At 42.4% G+C, this 15607-nt stretch overlaps 1 protein-coding gene across 1 annotated transcript in view; it reads right to left on the bottom strand.

The window, feature by feature from the left end:
• LOC307147312 (uncharacterized protein) overlaps nt 1–14534 on the bottom strand; it is a 53299-nt gene extending 38765 nt beyond the window's left edge. The window contains exons 1-3 of the mRNA XM_079851990.1: nt 14313–14534; nt 11687–11779; nt 9097–9330 (exon numbers count right to left, since the gene is read on the bottom strand). Of these exons, the coding sequence (XP_079708116.1) occupies nt 9097–9325 (229 nt within the window). The 5' untranslated portion in view covers nt 9326–9330; nt 11687–11779; nt 14313–14534. The remainder of the gene's footprint in view (nt 1–9096; nt 9331–11686; nt 11780–14312) is intronic.
• Between the last annotated feature and the right edge of the window lie 1073 nt (nt 14535–15607).

The following is a 15607-nucleotide window of genomic DNA, read 5'->3' as shown; positions in this document are numbered from 1 at the left end:
ATGTCTGTATAATACAGTACTGTAAATATTTGTGTCTATTACTATTTGTATTTATAATTTATATTTTATTGTGGATGTTTTCTCACAATCATGACGTAATGTGAAGTAAAATAAAAAATCTAATGTAAAGTTGTTTTTTATGCGCCACCTGGTGGATATTCTGTGAAGCGAAACACATTGAGGGAATTTGTAAGTAGGCCCCCCTGAAAGCACTTGCAGAATTCTGCGAGACTGTGCGAGACGAATTGCCGAATGCCGCGGGAGAAAACGCGCGTTTTTAAAGGCCACATCTGTAGCTACTTATATCTCGATGAAAATGTATTTTTCCAAAATTTGAAACATTTATTAGGCTTAAAAAATTATAACAACTTTTAATTTAAGTGAACTTAAAACAATCCTCACTTAAACCCATAATAAATGTCATATTTACCTGTACCTTACCTGTCTAACCGATGTGAATTATATAGAAATTGAATACGTTTATAAAACAGTCCGCACTGCATAAATTATAAATGAAAAATAGATTAATCCTGAAGCGTTGAGCAGGTAGTAATTTTCTCTGTTCCCATTGTTCTTTGGTTAACTTTACTAACAGAGAGAATTGCTGTCACCCGCCGCTGCTGACAGGATCTCACGCATCTCATTCTCTACTCTTTACTTCCATTTAAGATTGTATTTAACTCATTTGTCTGTTCTTGTGAAGATACTCGACAAAACTGACATTTTGGCATAAATGTGTGTGTTATGGTTCGTTCAAGCGCGAAAGAGAACTCGATGGCGCGCTGTCGACTGCGATACTGGCGCGTGTCTTCCTGTGTGTGTGTGTGTGTGTGTTTCAGGAGGACATTCACTGACAGCGCGTTCTCTTTTGTCTTCTCGCGCATTGATAGTTTAAAACATTTGCGTGAAGTAGAGCATGATCATATAACCCAAAGGATGACAGAAAAAACGTACGCTGTGATAAATATTTTAACACGTTAAAGCTGGACAAAAATTAATCGCATGTTTACGTTGACAGCACTAACGTTAGGCTACTTGTCATACATTGCTGACAGAAAATGCTGCGGTTTAAAGTGGACTCGTTTTCATGGTAGGCCTACACAGAATGTTTTTTTTTTTTGTAAGCTACACAGAATATTTAATTAAATATTAAAATTAAATATTTAGCCAAGTCTGAAGTTACCAAGCAGCAGTGTATGTTAACGTTAGCTCAGTTCTCTTTCATCATCTCATTTCGAGATCCACCTATGGAAGGGCATCCGTACCTGACCTCTGCAGAAGCATCCAATTGCACCAAGTCTGGCTAGACAGACAGAAGCGCGCAGCCAATGCCAGGTAAGGCCACACCCCTTACCTAGGCATATAACTTCTCCGCGCGCTGCTATTCCTCAGTTGACATTCGCTTCTCGCGACCTCTGCACTGACACAGTTCGGTTGGATTAACGTTACGCTGCTCACTTTCGAGTCTTCAGGAGGACATATCGCCAGATCAGCCTCCACCAGACGTGAGTGACAGTCGTTTATTCAGCCTATCCGCTGTGTTTTTTGCATCCGGAGCCGCCCGCGCTCTCGCTGTCCTTCACCTGCTCCTCCTTACATGGCTGCCCGCCACGGATTTTTCCGAGTTCTTCACTGCTGGCCCACCCATGGCTATGTGACTGTCTAAACCGCCGCTTCTCCGGGGAACAGCCTATCACGATGAGCCTGCCCGGCCGCGTGTGGTGCTCTCATCGCCGCTAAGGACCCTCTCGTTCTGCGCGGTCTGCTTGGGCTTTACACGCTTAAGAAGCTTAGGAGAACCCGGAGAATTGCGGTCATTGTAATTGCTGTAACGTTAGCTTTTACTAAGCCGGCTTTTAGTTGCACGATCCCGTGCTAGGCCTTTCTGACTCGGATGGAGGACACGGTGATGATGACGCGCTACCGGGGGACTCCCGGAGCGCCACCTCTCTAAAATATTTGAGCTGACATCAGCCCAATCCGCATTCCCTGAAGAGGACATCTTCGCGGGAAAACCTCACTCTCGTTGACGAACCGGCCGGTTCCGATGACGAAGCTCTTAAGCACGGCTGGAGCGTCCCGCTAGACTGTTAACACGGTCTCACGGGCCTTGATGTGTTACGATCACGTGTTGAGGTTTTCAATTTATGCCTTCCTAGGAAGGCGGCCCCGAACGCAAGCGGCCTGCCTGTTGTTCGACCGTTGGGAGTATCGAGCCCGCTTTCACGGGCCACGAGCCCTCCGGATTCTCTCCCGGTCCCGGAACCCCTGTCCAAAAGACACAGGGTCTCCCGCGGACGGTCGGTTAATCCCGTCTCGTGGCTGCCCAGCCCGTGTGTTTAGTGACGCTGTCGTGAGGAAAAGTACATAAGCAGTGTTACCACACCGCACGCACTTGGTTCCCCTCACCCAGTTATTAAAGGCTTCGGCCCCAGTGTTTTCCCAACACAAAACATACACATCACTAAACAACACATTTAACAAACGAATCAGATGAATTCGTGCAGATTTATATATCTGCCAACATAGAGAGCAAATCTCTCTGATCCCATGCATGTCGCCCCGAGTCTGTCCACAAGAGGGCGCCATTGCCTCACAAATCAACCAGCTGGGCTCACACAGCTCAGTTGTGGCTGCCCAGCCCGTGTTTTTAGTGGACGTCGTGTGTGGAAGGCTTCGGCCCCTGTATTCCCCAACACAAAACACACACATCACTAAACAACACATTTAACAAACGAATCAGATGAATTCGTGCAGATTTATATATCTGCCAACATAGAGAGCAAATCTCTCTGATCCCATGCATGTCGCCCCGAGTCTGTCCACAAGAGGGCGCCATTGCCTCACAAATCAACCAGCTGGGCTCACACAGCTCAGTTGCGGCTGCCCAGCTCATGTGTTTTTAGTGGCATTGTGTGTGGAAGGCTTCGGCCCCTGTGTTCCCCAACACAAAACACCCACATAACTAAATAACACTTTAAAACAAACAAATTAAATAAATCTGTTACAGAGAGAGTATCTCTCTCCGCGGATATTATTTTTCTGCCTGCACTTGAGACTGCCCAGTTCATGTGTTCAGGAGATGTGTGTTTCCCCCCCCCACTTAAAAATCAGGGGGCACTTTGTGAGGGAAAGTTTAGCACAGTGGACACCACACTATGTTCCCCTCACTCTGTCAATAAAGGCTTTCAGCCCCAGTGTTTGCCCAACACAAAACGCACAAAGTTACGAATCAAATGAGAAAACTTCTTTTCCTGGTTTTTATTCCTGGTACTTTCATTATCCAAAAGGCGTGGCGCCCCCCACCCTATATTGGACCTTCGAGTGTTGAACAAACATTTGAGGAAATACAATTTCAGAATGTGACACAAGGCTCTCTCGCCCGTGCCATAAAGCAGAACGACTGCTTATTTCTCATAAGCATCTACCCTCCACACAGGAAATATCTTAGTTTCGCCTACCAAGGCATTTGTTACGAATTCACAGTTCTTCCGTTTGGGACTATCAGGGCTGAGAATTCGTACTTTCATAGACGATTGGCTCATCATAGCCAAATCAAAGGAGAAGGTGTCGCTGGTCACCGGCCGGGTGCTCGCGCACATCACATCCCTCGGGTTCAAGGTGAATGCGAGCAAAAGCAATCTGACTCCCAGTCAGAATGTTATTTTCCTGGGCTTGGAATTGAACTCAGTCTCCATGCAACGCGTCTCTCTCAAGAGCGCGTTCGCTCGCTGATGGACTGTCTGTCTCAGTTCAGAAGAGGGGCGAGAGTACAATATCGCACATGCCTCAGGCTGCAGGGTCTCATGGCTTCATCTATCCAAGTTGTGCCGTTGGGTCTCCTGAGAATGAGAGCGTTTACGAAATGGGTTTTGTCACTACATTTCAGCCCGATTCGTAATCTCTGTCGCTCGGTAACGGTGACGCGCGCCTGCTCGGCGGCCCTGCGCCATTGGGAGAGCGAGAACTTTTACGCATGGGAAACCCCCCTCTAGACGGTTACGATGCGGAAAGTTGTGACGACAGATGCGTCCTTAACAGGCTGGGGAACCACCCAGGAAGGCAGAATGCTGAACGGTCTGTGGCTGAGCAGACTACGTTCAGCGCACATTAACTATTTAGAGCTTTTACCATTTGGAAAGCTCTGAATCATTTTCTGCCTCGCCTGCAGGGACATCCCGTTCTAGTACGGTACGATAATACCACGGCAGTGGCTTATATCAACCGTCAGGGCGGCATGTGCTCGTCGAAACTCCACGCTGTAGCTTATAGGCTTTTGACGTGGAGCAGACGGGTTTTTCTGTCATTACGCGTGACTCATGTTCCGGGCATTCTGAACAGAGGCGCCGGATCTGCTATCGAGGGGAAACCCAATCTACGGGGATTGGCGTCTTCACCCGCAGATAGTGAAGATGTTATGGATGAGATTTGGACAGGCAGCTGTAGATCTTTTCGCCTCGCGTGAAAACGACCATTGTCCTATGTTCTTCTCACTAAAGGACATGGACGCGCCCCTCGGGGCAGACGCACTGGCCCACCCATGGCCCAGAGTGCTCCTGTATGCTTTTCCTCCCCTGTGCCTGATGAATTTCACACTGGCCAGGGTGAGAGAGCACGGCCTGTCTCTCATTCTGATAGCACCCAGGTGGCCCAAAGCCCCGTGGCTGGCAGAGATAATCCCTCTGTTATACGCCGAGCCATGGCGCCTCCCCCTCGCACGGACATACTGTCCCAAGCCAACGGGGAGATTTACCACCCCCACCCGGACAGGGTGACTCTCTGGGCCTGGCCCGTGAGAGGACGAACCTAAATGCACTGGGGCTCCCGCCGTGTGTAATCGCCACTACTCAGAATGCCAGGGCCGTTTCCACGCGATCCCTACATGGCTGTAAGTGGCAAGTGTTCGAAGGGTGGTGTGATGGGCGTGGTCTCACATCTTATCAGTGCTCGGTGCCTGATATTTTGTGTTACATGCAAGACCTCATGGAAAGAGGCAGGTCCTTTTCCACCATTAAGGTCTACCTGGCTGCGATTTCAGCCTGTCATGTGGGTTTTGAGGGCTCCACCGTCACACCCTCTAACCCGCAGTTTTATGAAGGGTGCACGCCGCTCTTTGCCGGTCATCAGGAGATCTGTTCCTGAGTGGGACCTCTCCATGGTGCTGGAAGCACGGCCTCTGTATCTTTTGAGCCTCTGGGGAGTATTTCCCTTAAGCTGCTGTCACTCAAGACAGCTTTGCTCTCGGCCTTGGCATCTGCTAAACGGGTCAGTGAGCTACATGCACTCTCGGTTCACCCCTCGTGCGCCAAATTCTCCCTAAGTGGAGATAGGGTTTCCCTTAAGCCTAACCCGGCCTTCATGCCGAAACGCTTCCCTGCGTTCACTACGGAGGTTTTGGAGCTATCCGCTTTTCACCCTCCACCTCTTGCCTCCCCGGAGGATCAGAGGCTGAATGCTCTGTGTCCCGTCCGTGCTCTGCAAGCATATATGACCAGGACCAGTGCTTTCCGCAAGAGCTCTTTGTTTCAATGGCCCGCACAAGGGGAGTCCCATTTCAAAGCAATGCCTCTCACATTGGCTTGTGGACGCTATACTATGGCTTATGAAGCAAAGGGAGTGCAAGCCCCCAGGGGGCATCAGAGCTCATTCCACAAGGGGCTTAGCCGCCTCTTGGGCTTTGTTCAGGGGAGTGCCACTGCAGGACATCTGCTCCGCTGCCAGCTGGGCCTCTCCTCATACCTTTGAGCGTTACTACCGGTTGGATGTCACCAGAACCTCGGTGGCACACTCGGTCCTAGGGGTAGGGTCCTCTTAGCCCTTTCCCACAGCCCCGTTGGGTTAACCAACGAGGAGTGAATAGGCCAGCTGGCCATGTTCATTCCTGTCACCAAGCATTCGCATTCCTTCTTGGGTTTGGCTATGTGCATTGGTGGTGCGGGGGCCATTATCATGTATGTGTCTCATGCATGTTTCATGCCCTGCTTGTCCACAGCAGTTTAGCGTGGCGTCACCCTTGCAGGGTCATGTTTGTGGGACGTGTCAGGCACCGCCTCTCTGAGGTGACCGTCCTTCTCTGGCCTTCAGAACCTCACTCTGAGTGTATTGGGCAATCGGGGAGCTGTCCATGTCTCTCCCATAGGTGGATCTCGAAACGAGATGATGAAAGAGAACAATAGGTTACTGTCGTAACCCTGGTTCTCTGAAACATCGAGTGGAGAGATCCACCAGCGTTGCCCCGCTTGCCGCACGAGAAGCGAATATACTTACTGAGGAATAGCAGCGCGCGGAGAAGTTATATGCCTAGGTAAGGGGTGTGGCCTTACCTAGCATTGGCTGCGCGCTTCTGTCTGTCTAGCCAGACTTGGTGCAATTGGATGCTTCTGCAGAGGTCAGGTACGGATGCCCTTCCATAGGTGGATCTCGAAACGAGATGATGAAAGAGAACTGGGGTTACGACAGTAACCTATTGTTATCAACAGGTGTAGACAGAAAATATGATTATCCTGACCTGAGCTAATTTACTGAATCAACCAACTCACATCTCCTTTCTTTCTTTTCATCCATGATGACATTAAAGGCACCTGTTGTTGTTTCTGGCGTTTCATCGCTGTCTGTGCCGCAACCGCTACTTGCTCAATAGAACATTCAGTGAGCTATTTTACACAGGCTCGGTCCTGCTCCTCCGTGGCAATGACGGCGTGCGGTTAAACATCATAACAAACTAATTTGAGTGGGGGTGGGGGGGACAACGGGATTTTGGAAAGTGTCCCCATAGGAAATTACGCCCGTGGGTAGGACATCATCCCCAAGCTTCATGAACTAGCGCTCCTTTCACCGACAACGCTAACGTGACGTATAAATCTCAATCACACTGTGTTGCCAGGCCCCGCCCTGCTCTGCTTCTGATAGGCTTGTAACGTTAGTAAGAGCTGCGTTCCTTTCATATGATTGGTAGGTGAAATCAATTAACTCGAAAATATTAAACCGCATGCAAGTTCCAATTTTTTTTTTTTTTTTTTCCTCACGGCCGCACGCCGGAGATCCGGCACAGTGCCGCAATACTTTAAGCCCTGGGTATAATTAAAGGTTAAAAATAACTACTCAAATTAAACATAGGCCTAATGCGGATTTTATTATAACAACAACTTTATAATATTTTAATGATATAGTACGTCTCACTTATTTCTGGTTATGTTTACTTTCAATGTACTGTGCTCAATGAGTTGTCAGCGTCTAAACTAGTGACCGCGACGCTGAAGTGTGTGAGAACAGAGGAATAACATCAGTACGAACCACCAACATTTGTTTATTTGGATTAAATATTTTAACCATTCTGTGTAATTTTTCATTGTCAATCTTTTCACTATTTACATGTTTATGCCCAAAATGCTATAATATTCAAAGTAGGTGACTGTCATTCTCTTTGTGCATTATTGATTAAATAGCCTAGCCTATTTAACATGGTTACAGGCACCTCGGGCACCCCATTTTAAAAGATTAAGGATTAAACACCAGCACGCACAAGCTTTCCTTTTAATAGTCAATTTCATTTAAAAATGTAAACCCAACAGGTATGACATGTCAGAAAGAGAAAAAACTGTTCATGAGAAGACGAGCATATAGGACTGCCGCAGCTTAGTGGATAAATATATTTAGCTATGTATTATTCAGAATGCACAGTTGGAAAGAAAATATATTTATATGAACATTTCAGCAGGCTCAAGATAATTAACCCTAAAACTGGCAATGTAATCTGGCAGTAACATAGTTTTTGTCGTCGTTTTTGGGGCGTAAGAATGTTTTTTTCATCAAATCCTTTTATCATTTATCACAGCCTGGTCTGTCTTGAGTATGCTGGTCACATGATTTGTTTACAATTTTTTGTGATTAATTAGTCAGCCTGACCTAAATCCAACATGGCTGCCAGTGGTGCAGGACATTCAGATTTTGAGATAAGTAAATATATATTAAACTTACTTTTCTTTTGAAAAAAATAATACTAACACTGCTAACATTAATTATGAACCGTGTCTTAAGGTGCTGAAAAAGAAGATTTATAAAAATGTTGTTCATGTTGTTATTTAGCACGTTTTGAAATATATGTTACACCTGAGTCACATTGCCACTTTTGGGTATAAAAAAGGGATTAACTTTGTATTCATTTTTGTAACAATCTTTGTATGAGGTATTTTTTTTTTTTTTTTTTGTACAAATGATAAAATTTACAGTTAAACTGATACAGCCTGTCTGTCTTGAGTATGCTGGTCACATGATTTATCTGTGATCAACTAGTCAGCCTGACCTAAATCCAACATTTTTTACCATTTTACCAAATTTATGGTAACGCAAGGTCCGATTTCAAAGGTTTTCACAGGCTGAATCTTGAGTTTGTAAGCTTTCTAATGATATATAATATGTCAACTATTACTATGAGTTGAAGTATGGGATATAATTGTTTTAAACATGCAATGGCAGTTACAGTTAAAGATTTGGTCCTTTTTTTATACCCTAACAGGCAATGTGATCTGGGAGTCACAACTCATAAAATCCAAAATACATAACATTTTTCAAAAATTCTTTTGAAAGTCCAGATAATATAAAAAATGACATGAAATGAAATGATTCATTTATGAAATTATTTGTTGCTTGTCATTTTCTACTCTTGCCTGTTTAAGGGTTAATACAGAGATCATTATTCAATGTTTTAATTAGTATTGTCCTGTAAAAATAATACAGTTCATTTAAATTATTCAGCCTTTATGAGCAAGAAACTAATGTGCAAATGGCAATCTCATCGTTTTGATTTCAGCAAATCAGTTTGAGCGAATGCAGTGATTAATATTAATGAACCCGGCAGCTTATAAATCCTTCATGCAGTTTATATTCTTATTAGTATAGGAATTTGTAGTAGTATTATTGTTAGTTTTTTATTATTGTCAGAAACACTGACCGACAATGTCCTAATTTCAACACCAGTCCTAATTTCAGTTAAAATGACAAATCTGCATTCTTACATTCTCATTCATACATTCATACGTACTCGTGTCCCACTGTTATTTCTGCATACATGTGAGTTTTAGTTTGTATTAATGTTACCTGTTGGGCTGATCTGCACAGGTCCATCTCTTGGGCTACTGATGGGGTTTCTCTCAGATAACACATCAGCGCTGGTCGAAGTTTGAGCGTAATCAACTATTGGCTCAGTCTCTGGCACATCTGTGGCTGGAGTCGGCTCCACTGTTGGTGTTTGTGGACACTCCTGCGATAACACAGCAGCGCTGGTCGAAGGTTGAGCACCGCTGCTATCCATTTCCTCAAACTGCATGTAGCCTAAGGAAAAATTAAAACTAACATCAGAAACAGGCTGAAACGGACATGAATCAGAGTGGTAATGACTAGACACTCACAAACAATAATTGTAGGCTATTGTGATTGTCACAACATTTGGTAGCCTTACTAAACACTATTTTATTAAAGGGATAGTTCACTTTGAAATTAAATTTTGGTATGTTTTAGCTTCGTCCAAATGAAACAATTCCCCATCGTAAGTACACATTGATGGCCTAAGACACGAAACGAGCGGTTTGTATGAGAAAACGAACAGTATTTATATTGTTTTTACCTCTTGTTATGAGTGTGCGCGCTTCCTGGTGTGTGACGTGTGCACAGACTGGTGCATAGATATATACACTAGATGTCGCCTTGGCTACGGCATTCGTTCCAATGAACTGCCGTAGCCAAGGCGGCATCTAGTGTATATATCTATGCACCAGTCTGCGTACACGTAACATAACAGGAAGCGCGCGCGCCCTCAGATCACTTGGACGTGGCTGTGTGCAAAAGGTAAAAACGATATGAATACTGTTCGTTTTCTCACACAAACCGCTCGTTTCGTGTCTTAGGCCATCAATGTGTACTTACGGGGAATTGTTTAATTTGGACGATGTGCATGCTCTTTGAGACAGTGACCACAGACCTGCATTATCTGACTGAGAGACAAGAACGGTTTGACCTAAAAATATCAAAATTGAAACTACTGCAGAAAAAAAGACACCTACATCTTGGATGCCCTTGAGGTAAGCTAAAACATACCAACATTTAATTTCAAAGTGAACTATCCCTTTAAGTTTAGCGACAGCATGGTGCAATAATTGGTACAGGCCCGGGGTTCTCTTACGAGAGTACTCTCGTGTTGCGTAAGTTTAAAAGTGTAAAACGCATTTGCTGCAGCAGGCAGACATAGGTGAGACAGCTCGCGCGCATTTGTGAATTTGTCAAATAGATGGGTAGTTGTGCACACATTAATAATTAGCACCAGGCCTATTCATTTGTAGTTGTTTGTGTGTGGGTTGTGAAATGCTTAAAAACCGTGAAAAGAAAGTCTCAAAATCCAAATGAATCAAATGAGATCGACTCAGAAAAGACGTCAATGAATGCACGCGTGTCACCTGATCCACACATGCACATCTTCTTTGTTGCATGCGCAAATTATGATACACTAATACAAAGGAAAACATTTGTGTTCACAAAAATGTCTCTATTTGTACAAATTGCTTCACATTAGGGCTGGGCGATATGGGAAAAAAAAAAAATCACGCAAATTTTTTTTATATCAGTCGATATCGATAATTATCACGATAAAGGCAGATTTTTAAGTTTAAAGGCAGATGTTTGCTCCTAAGTTAAAGTTGTATTGTCAGAACATATCAAGACAAACACTTGCCAAACAGGTGAACATTTCACAAATCTGAGGTAGATCATTCAAACATTTGTCATTTTTCCTTAACAAAATAAATATCTTTATTGCAGTGGTTCTCAACTCCAGTCCTTGGGACCCGTTGCTCTGCACATTTTGTATGTCTCTCTTATCTGACACACTCAGTTCAGTTCATGGAGTTTCTCCTAATGAGCTGATGATCTGGTTCAGGTGTGTTAAATAAGGGAGACATACAAAATGTGCAGAGCAGCGCTGTGACACTGTCACACATGACACATGTTTTAACCACTCTATATATTATAATGATTTTATGTATATTAGAGTTTTAATAGGTTTACATGTTGTCTTAAGTCATTTTAGTCCATTTTATTCCTCTTATCTGTTTTTATGTGTGTATGTATTTAAAGGGGTCATATAATGGTACATGCACTTTTACAAGTTGATTGTACTGAAATGTGTGTTGGCAGTGCCTGTACACAACCATCATAAAATGCTAAAAATCCATCCAGTGTTTTTTTTTTTAATCTCCTTATATGTTTGACCCTCTCTGAAATCAAGCCGTTCGATCTTGTGACGTCACAAGATCGGACGCCCCTCCCACGATTGTGATTGACAGCAGCGTTTCAACACAGACCCGCCCTCGCTCGTGAGCAAGCTGTCTGTCATCATAGTGCATTGATACGCTGGAGAAGAATGGCGTCTAAGCGATTGTGGTGTTCTGTTCTTGGGTGTATTAAGGAACATGGAATATTTCCAAAGCATTGATGCGGGGATTCCCTCGCGGGGTTTCCCCACGATAGTCCATGCTTTCATGCTTGCAAATCATTTTACACCAGACCACATTTTAAAAAACGATTAATCGAAAAATCAATTTTTTTGCCCAGCCCTAGACAATACTATTATAGTATTAAAATAATAGACAATAAAATAAATGGAGTTTCTCCATCTAAAGTATTTAAAGAGTTTTACCTCCAGACTGACGCTTCTTACAGAGAAACCGTCATAAGAGTCCAGCAGCGGTGATCAGAACCGGAAGAGCCAGAGGGATGATCAGAGAAGAGCCTGAAAACACAGGAGAAATAATCAGAGAATAATTCACTTTGAGCTAATTATATTAGAGTTATAGCCCTTTGTTGGTTACAAATGTCTCTACTCAAACCAATACTTTCTCCATTTATTTGTCCTTGATTCCAACCCGTTTTCTCTTTCGTGAAATGTTGTATGTATGGGACTAGTATTTCTTTCTTTTCTTTTTTTGTTAAAGGGGACCTTTTATCTATTAAGTTTATATTTTCTTTAAGATTAATGTAACTTCTGTATGTAAAAGTCTGTATCATTAAATGGTAACTTGTCTTTCTGTTGTTATTTTTTAGATGTTTGTTGTAACTATATGCTTAAATGTAATTCAAGATACTTTAGTAAAACCATGGCTAAACTGTGGTTATACTTCCAATTTGTGGTACACGGTTTAAAAAAATAATAATAATTCATAAGGGATACATAAAGCAGGACAGAATTCAACCATTAATGAAGAGAACTAAAAAAAACAAACAGGATAGAAACAAAATAAGACATAATACTTTTTGCTTCAGTCAAATTTAAATAAATGCAGTAAACAAAAAGAATGTAATATTTAAATAAATAAAAAATGACAATTAAACATTGACAACATTCAATGGCATTACACCAGGCTAGACCTATTCAAGATTCTTAGCAAGAAACACTATCAACATTTGTGGGTATGGTGGTGTTGCGTTGAATAGCGTTGCTTTTATAGACGTTTGTTTCGTCTGGCCGCTGGTACTTTGTGATTGAGCAGTTTTGTGTTTAACCATCTCATACTGTAGTTTAAGACAAGTGTTTAATTGAGATAAGTTTATAATAACTTTGTTTCATTTATTACTTAAAGCTCAGTTGAAGTTTTTCGATAGCTACTACCAGAGCCCGTCTACGGAGAGCCTTGGCACTTCCTATTAGCCCCATTGTATCGATCTTGGTTGCAGTTCCATTAGAATTCCACTGGAGGTGATCGCGGGCGAGTGCAGAATGAATGCGAGTCTATGGAGCTAGACGGCTAAATGTGTCTCTTTTACCCGATTGCCGTTGAGAAATCTCAGATTTGATTGTAGGTTTTGCAAGTTCAACATGGGTTATAGGTCGAAAATTGAATGAACGAGTACTTATGTCCTTTCGATTTCTTACAGGTTGAGTTGTTGTTGCTCATAACACGCTAGCATTCTGCTAATGAACGCTGATTGGTCAGTGAAGGACTGATTACGACCAGAGATACCGCTTGATGGCATCGTGGCATCCGAAGCGGGACCAGAAACAAACAAAACAAAAACTCTTCTATTCTAGCACGTGTGTTTACCTGTGTCAGCTGTGTTGTCGATGCCTCGAGTGAAAAGAAAGTGCAGAGCGTGAAAGCACCAGAGTGACTGAAGGATTGCCGTAAAGCAGTATCTCTGGTCGTACGATGTGTATGACGTCATTGACATTTTAAAAGACTTTTTAAAGCAAATAAGTGACTCTAAAAAATCTAACACCCAGCAATGTGTCATTTCTTTGCATCTCCTTTCGAATACAACATTCAAATTACTAGACAAAAAATTATATCCTGAGAAAAGTGGATTTTGAGGCGTATAGCGCCATAGACCTCCATTCATTCTGCACTCGCCTGCGAGCGCCCCCGCATGGACAGAGACGTGTTACTGCAGCCAGTCCAGAAACCGGAAGTAACCAGAGAGTGCCAATTCTCTTCCTATTAGACATTCTCTGCTACTACATTAAAAACTACTAGCCTAACTGATAAAGTTCACACATTATTTAAAACAAGTGAACAGTCTAAAATAAGAACAAATACACAAATTACAAGCAGAGATACTAAATAACAAAGTTTACAAAGTCTAACAGTATATTCAGATAGCCTACAGAAATGAATAATTAAACTTAAATGTAAAATAACACTATTTGTCACTGTATAAATTAAATATAGTTTAATCTTTGTTAAAGCTGTATTTTATTGTTTTATTGATAGCAATGACACAGAAAACAGCAATATTAAGTGTGTGCTGTCACTTTAAGACTGCAAAGACCGAAAAAAACTGACAAATATCGTTTCTTTCTCAGATGTTCACATACATAAACGAGAGAATGCTTGTCGAGACGGTCATTTAGACCGGTATTTTGACAATTTTGTCTTTATGTGTCCGTTGGAGCGCCTCTCTCTCTCTCTGTGTGTGTGTGTGTGTCCCGGTTTTGGCTCTTCTTCCACGATTAAAATTGTTTGTGTAAATCATAGACAGTATGGTGTAAATTGGCAAGTCAATACATGTCCAAATTATGAACTTTCACTCTATGATGGTTAAATTTAGCAGTTAATCCGCGAATCACATGCGTTACTGGCCAACCGAATCTAGTGCGATCCGTTAACGCGTTAGACCGTTTAATATCATTGGCAGAATCTAGAAATGCAGGATTAAGATCGCGTGGGGGAGTTGAATCGAGATCGCAATCTTTTAACGATTAATCGTGCAGCTGGGACTGTTATTTCTGCAAGTGAGTTTTGATTTGTATTAATGTTAACTTAACTTACCTGTCATGTTCCCCACAGGCTCGTCTGGGCTGTGTGTGGCGTTTGCCGCATTTAACACAGCAGCGCTGGCCCAATTTAACATTTCCTCCGTGTCGCCTATTGTTTTTATATCTAGATAATCCGTTTGTAAACTGAATTTAATTAACTTTACTGTATTTGTCTGTTAACTGTCTGTGTGTTTACTTTGCACTATTACCCGCCTGTGACATCATGAACAGAACTGGCGCGCATGTGACGTCACAGAACCCGTCAAGGTCGAAGGTCGAAGCTGCTGCCAAAGCCTAGTTCACACTACAGGATTTATTAAGCCCGATTTTGCAAATAACGGATGTGAATTATAGAAATGTGAGAGTGTGCTATGTTTATGATAGGTTGATCACATAAATATATTATATTTTAAAGTATATTAAAATAGAAAACCATTATTTTAAATTGTAAAATTATTTCACAGTATTAGTTTTTTCTGTATTATTGATCAAATAAATGCAGCCTTGATGAACATTAGAGACTTCGTTCAAAACATAAAAAAATAGTAATGTTTCCTAACTTTTGACTGGTATTGTATGTATATACCCATATTTATGATAAAAATTAAAGTAGAAATGATCAATATATTTTACATTTAAAAACACATATTTTGTAAATTCATAATAATATTTAAATAAAACAAATTGTTATGGCGTCTCCAAATTTCTCATGGTCAAAAGCCCAGTGAGGAGTGTTGTAGTTGTTGTTGTAAGTTCCCACATTCACCAGCTGGGGGCGCTTCACTGTTACATCTTATGGCTAATTCACACTATTACCAGATGATTATACATCACATCTCAGATATTCCACGAATCCACAACCCGACAAACGAGAAAACCAACACTAACAGGCTTCTCTGAGTGTGAACAGAAGCTGCGTTTGTCTGAGCGTTTGACAGACACAGCAACTACTTTCCTGCAGGGCATGATGGGTAATTATGAAGCCACATGATCACTTTTGTTTTCTGTGAACTTCTCACATTCAACAGCTGTGGATTATTATGAATTAATTTTAATAAGTAATTAGTCATTGACACGGGTGTAGAGTAACCCTTACCATAACTCTGGAAAGAACTGAGTTTTAATGACAGATTGAGTGAAAGGTTTCCCAGTCGTGATGTCAGCGACCGTGTGTGTGTGTGTGTGTTTTCTGACGGGATGGACACATAATTCAGGACAAGAGCGGCTCTGTAAAAGTAAGCTGAGATCCCGCAGGTGCTTTAATGGATTCTGCAGATGTTTCTCCTCGGGAAGCTGAGGAACTGAGAA

Source organism: Squalius cephalus, assembly GCF_949319135.1.
Source record: "Squalius cephalus genome assembly, chromosome: 19".
NCBI lineage: Eukaryota > Metazoa > Chordata > Actinopteri > Cypriniformes > Leuciscidae > Squalius > Squalius cephalus.
Note: the sequence above shows the minus strand (reverse complement) of the source record. Positions and strands in the feature narration are given on the sequence as shown.